Source organism: Heterodontus francisci, chromosome 20 (assembly GCF_036365525.1).
Source record: "Heterodontus francisci isolate sHetFra1 chromosome 20, sHetFra1.hap1, whole genome shotgun sequence".
Classification (NCBI taxonomy): domain Eukaryota; kingdom Metazoa; phylum Chordata; class Chondrichthyes; order Heterodontiformes; family Heterodontidae; genus Heterodontus; species Heterodontus francisci.
The window spans coordinates 90,251,124-90,266,876 of record NC_090390.1 but is presented as its reverse complement, the minus strand read 5'-3'; the positions used below and the strand labels follow the sequence as shown (position 1 = coordinate 90,266,876).

The 15,753-nt window shown below is 42.5% G+C and overlaps 1 protein-coding gene across 2 annotated transcripts in view; it reads right to left on the bottom strand.

The window, feature by feature from the left end:
• Positions 1–7,606: 7,606 nt before the first annotated feature.
• slka (STE20-like kinase a) overlaps positions 7,607–15,753 on the bottom strand; it is a 227,974-nt gene continuing 219,827 nt past the window's right edge. For both annotated transcript variants that reach the window (XM_068053221.1, XM_068053222.1), the window contains one exon: positions 7,607–14,254. In XM_068053221.1, coding sequence (XP_067909322.1) covers positions 14,108–14,254 — 147 coding nt within the window. In that variant the 3' untranslated portion in view covers positions 7,607–14,107. The remainder of the gene's footprint in view (positions 14,255–15,753) is intronic.

Genomic DNA, 15,753 nt, shown 5'->3' with positions numbered 1-15,753 from the left:
ACATCAGAATCCATTGTGACTCTGCCCCAAGGTCTAATGGGTTAATTTTACTCTCAACAATGCAAAAATTGTGTGGTGGATTAAATGGAAAAACAATAGCTGCAGCAGGATAAATTTTTTTGCTTGTCTCCAAGTGGGTGGAGCAAAACGTTCTCAGCTGCATCACTTTATGTAACCTTTTTTTTCCTGATCGAAAAGAACTCCATTTTAATCTGTATTTTTTCAATTCTTTTGGTATCCTTAGGGTTTGAAAACAACAAAATCATTAGTAACATTATCAACTTCAAAGGAAAGCATCCCCATCAGGAAAGACTGCATTTCAGATTAAAGTCCAATTGTTACCAAACTTTTAACATCTTTTGTAAGAGGTTTCTAATCCAAAGATTTTTTTTTATACAACAAAGATAATTCCAAATTCCAATTCATGGCAATAAACAATTAAAAATCAAAACTGCCAATGTTATATGAGCAAACCTTATGTCCGGAATTAAAGACTCCCCCAGAAACTTGACATAATAAACTTGAAAGTTAATTGTGGCGACAAATGAAATTTCCAGTTTTCTCAACTTAACAGGTCAATTAACCTCAGTAGTATAAACTTAACTCAGACTCATTAACTACACACAGAACAGAATAGCACATTCTTATTTTTAAGGATAGTAAATTACGTCATTTTTCTTGTTCTTTCTTCAGGCGCCTTTTCAAACAACTGTAATAAAACCAAAAACTAAAGAAAAAGTTGTTTAACATTCTTAAAACAGAAGGTTTAACACCAGCTTCTTAAACAAACTTTAAACAGACAGAACCTTTCCCATATCTCCTTTGTTTTATCCTTCTCTTCCTTAAACCAATATCCAATTCCTGATATTTGCTACTTAAAACAGTCAGTAAAACATGTCTTTAATTTAAACTCCAAAAAGAAACAAGAACAGATTTTAAACTGGAACTCCAATTAAAGCAGTGTTTTAAACTTCATTTTGGATTTCTGCCAGACATCTTCAGTCCTTCAAGGCTGAAGCTTATCGCTTAGAAAATTGTTCATTGACTTTTCACAGTTGCAAATCCAACTTTTAAAATTAAAATAAAAACTTTAATTTAAAATATAATTCACTTTTATATCCCACTCCTGGGTGCACAATCTTAAATTGAAATGGACACACTCAACGATCACTTTTCACACTCATTCAATTCCAAACAACTTAGAAAATTGTTCATTGCCTTTTCACAGTTGCAAATCCAACTTTTAAAATTAAAATAAAAACTTTAATTTAAAATATAATTCACTTTTATATCCCACTCCTGGGTGCACAATCTTAAATTGAAATGGACACACTCAACGATCACTTTTCACACTCATTCAATTCCAAACAACTTAGAAAATTGATTCCGTAATGATGAATACCAAAATCTGTGTCAAATTCCCTGTCCCGATTGAAATGAACACACACTAGTTCAACTAGCTCACAAACAAAACATGTCTCAAGGTTCCCTATATACACGTGTAAAAATAGAACAAGTAACAGAGTCATACTTTCATCATTAAGGCCAGAAAACAAAGAGTTAACGACTGTCAGCTTGACAGAACACAAGCTTCACATCCAAGGACATTCCTTTCATTCGTGGAAGCTTCCAACATTCACACATTTGAATCAAAAGACACAGTAACTTGTTTTTACTCACTTGAAATTTCACTAAAACATTGCCTTTTTATGTCACTGTGCCATAAATTTGGTCATGGAGCCCTCCGGGCCCCCAGTTATTAATGGGCCATAGGTCAGGCCAGGGTGGGGGCTGAAGGCTCAATTGGGGGTTCAGGCGGGTCGGGAGGTGGTCATCCCAAGGGCTGTAACCATCGTCATGGTACTTACTGGCCTTATCTGCCAAATCGGCCCGATTAAAATCGTCATTGTCATCATCCTCCCTATCCGCAAACACGCATATTATACCCCTTTGCACTGAGAGTTGAGACTGTCTCCTGCTGACACTTTGTATGATCCGCTGACTGGTACACCCGCTCCTTCTGAGTGGTGCAGAACCGTCATTGTGGTCTGTAAGTCAGAGCATTTCTGTTCCGCTCTTGTGAGCTGTTCTTTGACTCTCTCAGCTTCTCGCTCAGCCTTACAGCGACTGTTCTCAGCCCTTTCAGCCTGAGTTTGAAACTGGCTCAGGAATATTAACTGCTTCTGTTGTTCTTCCTGTGATTTTTTATTTTCCTTTTCTACCTGGAGGACCTGGTCCTTCCAAGCATCCCTATCTTTTTGAATTTCTGCTAATTGTTCCTCTAATTGTTCTATCCTTTTTTCCTTTTCATCTAACTCTCTCATATATGAGGCAATCGCCGTTACCTTTGCTAATTTAGGGGCTCTCTTAGCTTGGTGAGTACGAGCATCCTCCCAATGCTGAACTCCTACGGATTCCTGACCCGTGTACTATTTAACTGCAAACTCGATCTATCAGGGCCACTTATTCTCTAAATACCCCTCAATACCAATTCCCAGTCGGGCCGAGACTGAGCCATTTTGACACTAAGTTTCTGACTGACAGACACAATGGACCCCTGGCCCGTAAGGACTCCCTACATCCTTAATTTCACAGGAGGACTCACTAAATCCTTAATTTCACGGGAGGAAATTTTATTCAGTTTTATTCAGGCACCAAATTAGTACAAGTCTCACTTCTTGCACAAAATACTACCTGTCAATACAGAGGTGATCAGTCTCTTGTCACGGTTGATCACTGAGCTCCAGACTCAGGGTCCTGCCTTTGTGAGTTGTTCCCGGGTTCTCGCCGAAAATACCCTCCAGTGTTAACCCTCATATATTCTTTGAAGGCTCCTTGCTCAACCCATGACTCACATGATCTTGTTTTGCACAAATCTTCAAACATTATCTCATCTTTGGAAAGCATTAGCCATTTAGCAACCTGGAAAGAAGTCCAGACTTGTTTACAATAACCACTGTTCATTCCCCTATATCTGATCCTCTTTTATCTATTCTTGTTCAAAACTCTAGTCTAACGGTCACATATCCCTAACCACAAGCTTCGACATGTTTGTTAGCTTACTTCAGCAAGTTCTGCTCTTATTTTTGTCTGCCTTAGAGCATGCTGGGTATAAAGCGTCACTTAACCAACTTTTCAGGGCCTACAGGATACTGAGGGAAGTGAGGGTGGAAATCGTGGATGCACTGGCCATGATTTTTCAGTTTTTCTTAGACTCAGGGGTGGTGCCAGAAGACTGGAGCATTGCAAATGTTACACTCTTGTTCAAAAAAGGGTGTAAAGGTAAGCCCAGCAATTACAGGCCAGTCAGTTTATCTTCGATGGTGGGGAAACTTCTGGAAAAAATAATTCGGGATGAAATTAATTGTCATTTGGACAAATGAGGGTTAATTAAGGAAAACCAGCATGGATTTCTTAAGGGAAAATCATGTTTAACTAACTTGCTGGAGTTTTTTGAGGAGGTAACAGAGAGGGTTGATGAGGACAATGCTGTTGATGTGGTGTACATGGACTTCCAAACAGCATTTGATACAGTGCTGCACAACAGACTTGTGAGCAAGGTTATAGCTCATGAAATAAAAGGGACGGTAGCAACATGGATACGGAATTGGCTGAGTGACAGGAAACAAAGAGCAATGGTTAATGGATGTTTTTTCGGCTGGAGGAAGGTTTGTAGTGGAGTTCCCCAGGGATCAGTGTTGGGACCCTTGCTTTTCCTGATACATTAATGACCTAGACCTTGGTGTACAGGGCACAATTTCAAAGTTTGTGGATGATACAAAACTTGGAAGCATTGTGAACTGCGAGGATAGTGTAGAACTTCAAAAGGACATAGACAAGTTGGTGGAATGGGCAGACAGGTAGCAGATGAAATTCAAGATAGGAAAAACATGGAGAGACAATATAGAATAAAGGGTACAATTCTAAAGGGGGTGCAGGAGCAGAGGGACCTGGGTATATATGTGCATAAGTCATTGAAGGTGGCAAGACAGGTTGAGAGAGCGGTTAATAAAGCATACAGTATCCTGGGCTTTATTAATAGGGGCATAGCGTACAAGAGCAAGGAAGTTATGTTGAACTTGTATAAGACACTAGTTCGGCCTCAGCTGGAGTATTGTGTCCAGTTCTGGGCGCTGCACTTTAGGAAAGATGTGAGGGCATTGGAGAGAGTACAGAAAAGATTCATGAGAATGGTTCCAGGGATGAGGAATTTCAGTTATGAAGATAGGTTGGAGAAGTTAGGACTGTTTTCCTTGGAGAAGAGAAGGCTGAGAGGTGATTTGATAGAGGTATTCAAAATCATGAGGGGCCTGGACAGAGTAGATAGAGAGAAACTGTTTCCACTCGTGAAAGGATCGAGAACGAGAGGGCACAGATTTAAAGTATTTGGTAAGAGAAGCAAAAGTGACATGAGGAAAAACCTTTTCACGCAGCGAGTGGTTAAGGTCTGGAATGCACTGCCTGAGAGTGTGGTGGAGGCAGGTTCAATTGAAGCATTCAAAAGGGAATTAGACAGTTATATGAAAAGGAAGAATGTGCAGGGTTACAGGGAGAAGGCAGGGGAATGGGACTGAGGGAATTGCCTTTTGGAGAGCTGGTGCTGACACGATTGGCCGAATGGCCTCCTTCTGCACTGTAACAATTCTGTGATAATCATAAATCCTGTCTTGTCACAACACAACCCCCCTGCTATGTTTACGTGAAATCATGTGCTTTCCAGTAAAAACTTGTTTACCGGTCAACCTTTTGTTGAACATCATTTAAAAAAAACACTCAAAGTTCAGCCTCTTCAATTTTAAAATAGAGATTCCAGGTGAATCAGTGTGCACAATCCAACTATAATTTCTTAAAACATATCTTACACAGAAAAACAGAAGACTTCACGTAACAATAGCGATAAACTGCAAGAGGACATCGGCTGGTGAAATAGGCAGACAAGCGGCAGATGAAATTTAATGCAGAGAAGTGAAGTGATTCATTTTGGTAGGAAGAATGATGTGAGGCAATATAAAATAAAGGATACAATTCTAAATAGGGTGCAGGAACAGAGGCACCTGGCCGGGGGAGGGGTGGGGGTTATGTGCACAAATCATTGAAGGTTGCAGGGCAGGTTGAGAAAGCAGTTTCTAAAGCATACAGGATTTTGGCTTTATAAATAGGGTCATAAAGTACAGAAACAAGGAAGTTATGATAAACCTTTATAAAACACTGGTCCGGCCTCAACTGGAATATTGTGTCCAATTTTGGGCAGTACGCTTTAGAAAGGACATGAAGGCGTTAGAGAGAGTGCAGAAAAAATTCACAAGAATGGTTCCAGGGATGAGGAACTTCAGTTACATGGATAGATTGGAGAAACTGGGGCTGTTCTCCTTGGAGGAGATTAAGAGGTGATTTGATAGAGGTCTGAACTAGTTATGTCTATCTCTTATTCGATCAGTGGCTTGGCAGCCAATAAATATACACATCAATATATAAGCAGTATTACTTTTTATCATATATAGTCAAAAATATTGAATGTTCAGTTCTATTTAGTTCTTCCCTATGTCACATAGTTACCAACTAAGAGTACAAGTGACCTATCGTGCCTCCTCTCAGCTGCTTGCTAAGTCAAACTCAGTCAGTGAAGGTTGTCCAATTTGGTTTAAAACAAGACATATTGTTGCACATCACTTAACAGTTAAAATTAAAATTTGGCCCAATCCTTCAGATCATAAATGTCATTCCTAACAATTCCCAGATGTTTCCAAATTTGGGGAAATGGGCTTCAGTGCAAGGGGAGTCTCAGCAGGCAACTTTCCCTTCCTTTGGGAAGATACCATTTTTCTACTCAGTACTTAGTTCAAACTGGCCTCGGGAGCCAAAGTAAATTGCGGCAAGGGCGAGGCCATGTTCTTGGGGAACTGGGCTGACCGATCCTTTGTTTCCTTTACTGTCAGGTCAGACTACCTGAAGGTGCTGGGGATACAGTTTGGAGGGGCCGGAGCATGCGCCAAAAACTGGGAGGAGCGAGTAGCCATAGTAAAACAGAAACTGGGCATGTGAGAGCAGCAATCTCTCTCCATTGCGGGTAAGAATCTGGTCATCAGGTGCAAGGCGCTCACGTGGTTACTGTACGTGGCGCAGGTCTGGCCCATACCCCACTCCTGTGCTGTGGCAGTCTCCCGAGCCACCTTCCACTTTATCTGGAGATCCAAAATGGACCATGTCCGCAGGGACACAATGTTCAAACCTCTGGATAAAGGGGGAAAAAAACGTAGCCAACATCGCCCTCATCCTGATGGCCACCTTCGTGTGTGGCTGCATCAAGCTGTGCATAGGACCCCAGTACGCAAATACCAAGTGTCACTACGTGCTGAGGTTCTATCTGTCCCTGGTGTTGTGAAGGATAGGTCTGGTCATCGCAGAATGCTCCATTCAGTTGGACCGTGCCGTACCACCTATCCTTCGTGGAAAAGTTTGTGCAGAAAAACACCTTTGACTACCAATCCATTAGGCAGTAGTCTGCACGGAATATCCTCAATGCCCTACGGGAAAATGAGGTGGTGGTCCTGTCAGATGGTTTCCCGAGCAGACTGTCAAAGTCATTTGGCAGAATGCCTCATCACCAGAACTTTTAAACAAGCACTAAGATGAAGCTTGGCTGGTGGTGAGAAGGGCCCTCCCCGCCAGATCCTTCCTGCATGTCCAGAATCTCACCGTCTCCGCACGCTGCCTCGAGGTGGCTGTGGTGGGGAAGAGACTGTTGCTCACCTCCTTCTTGAATGTGCCTTTGCAAAGCAGGTGTGGAAAGAAATGCATTGGTTTTTGTCGAGGTTCATCCCAAGCAGCTCTGTAACACAGGACTCTGTGCTCTACCAGCTGTTCCCATGGACGTATACCGAGATAAACATCAGCTGCTGCTGGAGGACCATCAACTTGGTGAAGGATGCACTTTGGTCTGCCCGAAACCTGCTGGTCTTCCAGAGCAAAGAGTTGTCCATGACCGAGTGTTGCAGACTGGCACATTCCAAGTTCCAGGACAACGTGCTGAGGGACACACGAGCTTGGGGCAGCCGCCGCAAAGGCTCAATGGGGAAAGGCCCTCCCGCCATAGTATATTGAGGGTCTGGAACCCGTGTAAAATCCCTCGGGCTGTATGCACCAAAATGTTTTTTGCTATATAATGCCAATGTACATTGCATTTAAAATGGAATGGGAAGAATTGTGAGGCACTTCATGTTTCTGTATTGAAGAAATTGGATCTCTATTGTACTTTGCAAAATGAGAAATTTGAACTATTTTGTAATGTATTTTTGCAAATTTTTATGAATAAGTTATGTTTTTGGAAAAAAAGGCTCACAGCAGAGTCTCCCCTTTGCAAGAATACATGGAGCAGGCAAGGCAAGAGAGGGTTCATCATCCCTGTAACCCACATCCTACTCTTCTGCTATGATGCTTCATTAGGACCTTCCCGCAGACTTACTGATGAAACAGATGTGGTTTAGTATCTCAAAATTAATGATTATTTCACATTTTTCCCCCTTATACAATGGGACAGGTGAGGATTTATAGCTGACTGCAGTATTGTGAACAAGATCTAGCTTTAGAAATAAAAACACAGAGTATGTCATCTGCAATACCATTTTATTTACATTTATTATTTCTACACAAAGCTTCATAATCACCTTATGTAGAACATCAGATCCACATAAATAAGTTCCCTTCATGGTTTTACAAAGGAAGTTCTAGATATTAAAACATCTAATATATAAAGCTGTAGCAAAGCCTTCATGTGTTATAGTTACAATCAGAAATATGGACACTAGTTTCCCAACAGTTAGAGTACAAGTAACATCCTGGAATATCCAGGACACAGGATCTGCGACTGATCACAGATGTTCTCCTATGGTTTTGGTTGGGGTTCGTGTTAGATTCAGTACAATGATGAGCCACAGGATCCAGTATGATTCAAATCCTGAATGGCTACAAATTCAGAAACAAAACAAGTCTCTCAGCAATGCTGTAGAGGCGATCACATAATTGTTTAGGCAGGAAATTATGCAACAGGACACTTGCTTCAACTTGAAAAGGACAAACACCACATTCAGAAGTACGTCTGTTTAAAACATTCCCCAAATCACATGCAAATGTCCTTCCATGTTAACTTTGGTTTGGTTAGATTACTGTTCTCAATGAAGTCTGTATGTACTATACACATACATGAGGAGTCTATTCTGTGTGGGCAGGAGCCTGCTTCACAGTACTTAGCATCCAGTCATATAGGGAAAAGGGGACAAGTTTTCAGAGGGAAGGGGGAAGATAAATTTTACTTTCAGTAGTGTGGGAAAATGGAACACTTGAAAACACTGAGGACAGATAAGATATAGAGTAAAGCTCCCTCTACATTGCCCCAACTGTACTGATGTGGCATTTTCCATTTTTCACAGTCACCCCATGGCCTCTCCAACTGAGATTACCAATTAATGCTAACATAGGGTCAGCTTTGTGTGGGGGTTCTGGTCCATTGAGAATTGGATTGAGACTACGCCAAACCCATTTCAAATTGTACCTTTACAGTCAAATGGCAAGAAATATTCAAACAATTAACTGCATTAGATTGGAATGCAAATTCTTGAGGCCAAGTTGCATTGGCACTTAATAAGCACACAGGTTTACGATAGTAATTTAGCCAATTCTAATTACAATGTGTCTCCGGACTGGCGGTGCAGTGGCTCTGCCCCAGTCCGATTACTTTTAAGGTTGAAGCTGCAGCTAAGATGGCTGCGGCTGCCTCATGGATCCCATTCCTGGCACAGTCGAGAGCTCCCCACTGTCTCCTGCACCAACAGCACCTTCCAAACCTGCAACCTCTACCACCTAGAAGAACAAGGGCAGCAGACGCATGGGAACACCACCACCTGCAAGTTCCGCTCCAAGTCACACACATCCTGACTTGGAACTATATCTCCGTTCCTTCACTGTCACTGGGTCAAAATCCTGGAACTCCCTTCCTAACAGCACTGTGGGTGTACCTACCCCACATGGACTGCAGCGGTTCAAGAAGGCCACCACCTTCTCAAGGGCAATTAGGGATGGACAATAAATGCAGGCCTAGCCAGTGACACTCAAATTCCACAAATGAACACAAAAAAGTAATGTTCCTACTCAACTAAAATTCTGAATTTAAACATGGATAGAATTTAAGGAATTTTTGTCAAATACCAAGCACTGCTTTTGGAATAAATCCACAGTTTAATGGGTTATATGCTAATTTCTCACTTATTGTGATCTTGGACTGAGCATGCTGCACTGTGCTACAGCACGTCTATAATCCACACACCAGTGAATGTGACCTCACAAGGCGGACCTGCACTCAAGCATATGGGAACTACATTTGGGTTTAACCCTCTCAACATCAGAATTTAAAAATACCACACGGTACATCACTCAGACCATTTATCTGGAGGATACTGCCAAGGAAGCGGAAAAACAATGCAGCAGAATATTCAGCAAAGTGAGTCCTTGCAGTAACAGATTGTACGATCATAATACAGATATTAATCCATAAATGTGTCTGATAATTCCAAGTGCCAACTGAGTGTAAGGACAGATTTTGAAAGCTTGAAAGGACTCAATTCTGAAAGAGGTGCCATGTTTTGACCCTTGTGTCCAGATGGACAATCCAGATGTCGATTTCTCTGCCATCTGAATACTTAAAGACCAACAGGCCTCCTGTGTGATCGCCTCTACAGTACAGAACACCAAACAATCCCAAATAAATCACACAAAATTAACATGCAAGTGTGGAAATTTAAACTCACCAGTTTCACATCCTCTCCCCCTCAGCAAAATCAATCTGATAGACCCCATCATTGCTGGAGGGTGGGCGTGGGAAGAAGGGCTAGGCCCAAACCACATGAGCAGAAATACTTCAGATAGAATAAAATATTATCCATTAAAATAATCTAGATATATAGAGATTGTGATGGTTAGTATATAATAATGACTTCCTTGTGTAATGTAATAAAAACAAGAAATGCTGGAACCACTCAGCAGGTCTGGCAGCATCTGTGAAAAGAGAAGCAGAGTTAACGTTTCGGGTCAGTGACCCTTCTTCGGAACTTGTGTAATGTGTTCATCCAGACTCAGGTGTGAAGGGTCAGGGGGTGAACCCTCACAGATTGACGTGTGAGGGTTTGGAGGCTGAACCAGGATAGATCCACAGTTATTATTAAGCAATGTAGAGTCATTTGCTGAAACTGACGTTTTGGAAAGAACAGAATCTTGACTCAAAACAGATGGAACTGCTTGCTTCATGCAAAGTTATTTAGAGAAATGCAGTGAGGTTTTTTTTGATAGATACAGCACTGAAACAGGCCCTTTGGCCCACCGAGTCTGTGCCAACTAACAACCACCCATTTATACTAATCCTACATTAATTCCATATTCCCTACCGCATCCCCACCATCTACCTACACTAGGGGCAATTTACAATGGCCAATTTACCTATCAACCTGCAAGTCTTTGGCTGTGGGAGGAAACCAGAGCACCCGGCGGAAACCCACGCGGTCACAGGGAGAACTTGCAAACTCCACACAGATAGTATCCAGAACTGAACCTGGGTCGCTGGAGCTGTGAGGCTGCGGTGCTAACCTCTGCGCCACTGTACCGCCCTAACCGCGGTTATTTAGAGCAATGCAGTGATGTTTAGGGAAATTCAGTGAGGGTTATTTAGGGAAATGTAATGGAGTTTGAACCCACGACCTGCTGAATCAAAAAATGTGCCTCCGACAGCCATGCTGATACCAGAATATTCTAGAATATTCTAGCAGGACTCTTGCCTTTTGTGCTGAAGGGGTGTTTCGCAGCATCTGATTTTCTGCAAATCATGGGTAATTTCATCTATTTGAATCGGGTTCCTCTAGTTGTGAGGTCCAGGTACTGGGGCAGTACACACCATAAAACCCTACACTGGGACAGAACTGGATACAGCTACTTAAAGGAAAATCAGTGGCAAACCAGTGGGAGGCTTTCAAAAGCGAGATTCTACAGGCACAGTGTAGGCATATCCCCACATGATAAAGGGTGGTACTGCCAAATCTAGAACCCCCTGGTTATCTAGAAGCTCACAGGGTAAGTTAAAGCAGAAAAAGAAAGCTTATGAAGATCACAAAAATCTTAATACTTTAGCAAGCCTAGAGGAGTATAGAAAGTGCAGGGGTGAAGTAAAAAAGGAAATTAGAAAAGCCATGAGAGGACATGAAAAATTGGCAGGTAAAATCAAGGAAAACTCAAAGATATTTTATCAGTACATTAAGAGAAAGAGGATAACTAAGGAAAGGGTAGGGCCTATCAGAAATGTACAAGGAAACCTATGCATGGATACAGAAGATGTGGGCAGGGTTCTTAATGAGTGTTTTGTCTCTGTCTTCACAAAGGAGAGGGTTGATTTAGACATTGTAGTTAAAGAGGAGGAGTGTGAAATATTAGATATGATAAGCGTAACGAGAGAGGAAGTACTAGAGGGTCTGACATCCTTGAAAGTGGATAAATTGCCAGGGCCAGATGGATTGCATCCAAGCTTTTAAAGGAAGCCAGGGAGGAAATAGCGGATGTGCTGAGGATTATCTTCAAATCTTCACTAGATACAGGAGAGGTACCAGACGACTGGAGGTCTGCAAACGTTGTACTATTGTTTAAAAAGGGTGCGAGGGATAGGCCAAATAATTATAGGCCGGTCAGTCTGACCTTGGTGGTGAGTAAATTGTTAGAATCTATTCTGAGGGACAGGATAAACTGCCACTTAGAAAGGCATGGATTAATCAGGGATAGTCAGCATGGATTTGTTAAGGGAAGGTCATGTTTTACTAACTTAGCATGACTGGGAAATTTGCTGATGACACAAAAATTGGCCGTGTAGTTGACAGTGAAGAGGATAGCTGTAGACTCCAGAATTATATCAATAGTTTGGTTGAGTGGGCGGAAAAGTGCCAAATGGAATTCAATCCGGAAAAGTATAAGGTAATGCATTTGGGGAGGGCAAATAAAGCAAGGGAGTACACAATAAACAGGAGGATATTGAGAGGGGTAGAAGAAGTGAGAGACCTTGGAGTGCATTTCCACAGGTCCCTGAAGGTGGCAGCACAGGTAGATAGAGTGGTGAAGAAGGCATATGGAATGCTTTCCTTTATTGGCCGAGGTATAGAATTCAAAAGCAGGGATGTAATGCTGGAACTGTATAAAATTCTGGTTAGGCCACAGTTGGAGTATTGCGTACAGTTCTGGTCTCCACATTACAGGAAGGACATAGTTGCTCTGGAGGGAGTACAGAGGAGATTTACAAGAATGTTGCCAGGGCTCAAAAGTTGCAGCTATGAGGAAAGATTGGATAGGCTAGGGTTGTTTTCCTTAGAACAGAGGAGGCTGAGGGGTGACTTAATTGAGGTGTACAAAATTATGAGGGGCCTAGATAGAGTAGATAGGAAGGACCTGTTTCCCTTAGCGGAGAGGTCAATTACCAGGGGGCACAGATTTAAGGTGATTGGTAGAAGGATTAGAGGGGACATGAGGAAAAACCTTTTCACCCACAGGGTGGTGGGTGTCTGGAATTCACTGCCAGGTACGGTAGTGGAGGAAGAAACCCTCAACTCTTTTAAAAGGTACCTGGACATGCACCTGAAGCGCTGTTTCCTGCAAGGCTATGGACCAGGTGCTGGAAGATGGGATTCGATTGGGAGGTTGGTTTATTTTCTCATCCAGCACAGACACGACAGGCTGAATGGTCTCCTTCTGTGCCGTAACTTTTCTATGGTTTTAACAGAGCAGAGTGCTGTGGTAATGGAGCTTTACTGATTTAGCTCAATGGGGACACTAAAAGCAAATGGAATCTTTCCTCAGCAAGTCAAAGGTCATAGCACAGATTACATGCCTGTTTTAGGGCTCCTGTGTCATTAGGATATGCGTCCCTTTTTACAAAAAGACTGAAATGCAACAGCAAGCAGGCAATACAAATAAATCTGTGAAAGCATCTGCGGAGAGAGAAACAGAGTTAATGTTTTAGGTCAGTGACCTTCATCAGGAGTTCTCATTAAGGGAGTCAACCTAAAACATTAACGGTTTCTCCCTCCACAGATGCTGCCTACACCTACTGAGTATTTCCAGCATTTTCTGGTTTTATTTCACATTTCCAGCATCTGCAACATTTTGCTTTTGAGTTTTGAACAACTGTGAAAGGCCTGAATTGCCTTACCTGTCAACCGTCACTTACACCACAGAAACTGTGCTGAAAATGCCCAAACTGAGTTCCTGCAAGACCCTTTCATACAATCAGTCTGGATGGACTCACGACCAATCGAGAGGCGACAGGACAGAACTTCAACTGTCCACACTACCCAGTGTCAAACTGTAACCTGGCGGCAAGCAGGCAGACACGTTGTCCTGAAGGAGTTCTGCTGCAGCTCAATTCCAACTTTCCGTAATGAAATGTTTGGTGCAAATTCTGGGCACAAATAATGAAGTTTGAAAACATTCATTTCAGGTTTAAGTGATTCATAAACTATTAGATCACTCAGAATGATGCAGTAATCTGAAATACCTACTGAAACCTGCTAATTGCAATGAAAGCTCTCAGACATGCAGTAATATTCCACACCCAGACCTATCAGACAATTGTCACCATCCCATCAGAACAAACACTGTCTGGTCTCTCTGCCCCTTCAGCATTTCTCTCTGCAAAGAGCCACTGAGACCCATGGCAGGATTGTGGAGCCTATTCCGCAGCTGCCTGGCCAAAAGAGGACGTGATCAAAAGTTAGAGTAAAATTAGTAAAACAAGAGTATTATAAATGATTAAAATGCTGCCACAAGTGATATAAACACAGGGCTCCCAGTCTGTGTTTCTCATTGGATCACTAGGAAATCAAGTCACGTAACTTATCCAGGACCTTCCAATACAAACAGTCCCATAAGGTTAGAAGAATTTCAATCCAAATAGTTGCATGCTGATTGTCTTTAAACTCAAAGGTGGTAAAAGGGCAGCGGCGAGTCCTTGCTGTAGGTTACTGGGTCAGCACTACTATAAGTATCTGTTATACTGAAAGAGTAAGAGAAACTCCTGAGAGGCCCACAGTTAGGGTCCTGTGGAGTGTAGGCTTGGGACAGGGTAGAACTTGGAAATCCGGCTCTGTGCAGATGGATTGAGGCATTCAGATTCTCCACTCATCCTGAAAAAGACTTCCTGCTCCTGCAGTTTGCGAGCAAATTCTTCCTCTAAAGCCTGAAATAGATTTGGGACAAACAATTAGTGACAGAGAAAGAGGCCCAGCTCACTAGTGAATACAGCCTAGGTACATGTCTTGCTGCAATTATACAGGGCCTTGGTGAGGCCACACCTGGAATATTGTGTGCAGATTTGGTCTCCATATCTGAGGAAGGATGTTCTTGCTCTCGAGGGAGTGCAGCGAAGGTTTACCAGACTCATTCCTGGGATGGCGGGACTGACGTATGAGGAGAGATTGAGTCGGTAAGGATTATATTCGCTGGAGTTCAGAAGAGTGAGGGGGGATCTCATAGAAACCTATAAAATTCTAAACGGACTTGACAGGGTAGATGCAGGAAGGATGTTCCCGATGTTGGGGGAGTCCAGAACCTGGGGTCATAGTCTAAGAATACGGGGTAAACCTTTCAGGACTGAGATGAGGAGAAATCTCTTCACCCAGAGAGTGGTGAGCCTGTGGAATTCGCTACCACAGAAAGCAGTTGAGGCCAAAACATTGTATGTCTCCAAGAAGGAGTTAGATATAGCTCTTGGGTCTAAAGGGATCAAAGGGTATGGGGCGAATGCGGGAACAGGTTACTGAGTTGGATGATCAGCCATGATCATAATGAATGGCGGAGCAGGTTCGAAGGGCCTGCTCCTATTTTCTATGTTTCTACACTCTAATACACTGGAAGAAAAAGGGAAAGTGAGTTCTGTCTGAACCAGCTGTACAGTTCTAGAGGTCTTAGTTCAGTTACTGGCCCCTTTCAGTACCCTCCCCTTCTTGAGCCATTTATTTTATAACTGCTAAGGTCGCAACAACAACCTATATTTATATAGCACCTTTAATGTAATAAAATGCCTCATGAGCCCTTATCTTGCCTAATTAACCTTTTGTGTGGCACCTTATCGAGTGTGTTATGGAGATCCAGGTATACTACATCTTCTGGTTCTCCTTTATCTATGCTACGTTACATCCTCAAAAAGCTCTAATAAATTTATCAAACAGGTTTTCTCTTTAGTAAAACCATGTAGACCTGTTCTCATCACACCGTGCTTTTTTAAGTGCATTCTTAAGACGTCCTTAGTAATTGATTCTGCCTGCCCTCCCTAATTGGACAGTGCTCCCAGAGGCGGGTTCTTAATACGCCCCTGAAATCCCACTACTGCTGCGAACGGGGTCGGGACCCAAAAATGGCCCTGATGCTCAAAAATGTTAAAAGTCCGGAAGATTCAGTCCTCTGTGTGCACTCATTCCCTGCCTAAGCCAGGTATTTCAGAGGTAGGTGTGAAGGCCTCAGAGGCTGAGGATACAACTAACATCCCAGTATTAGCTGTAAGTCAGGAAATGGAAGGGAGGGGGGATCTCAAGAAAATTACAATCACCAGGGAAGTGGTACTGAGCAAACTGTTGGTGCTGTGGACTGACAAGTCCCCGGGTCCTTATAGACTTCATCTTAGGGTGTTAAAAGAAGTGGCTAGTGAGACAGCTGATGTGTTAGTTTTAATTTTCCAAA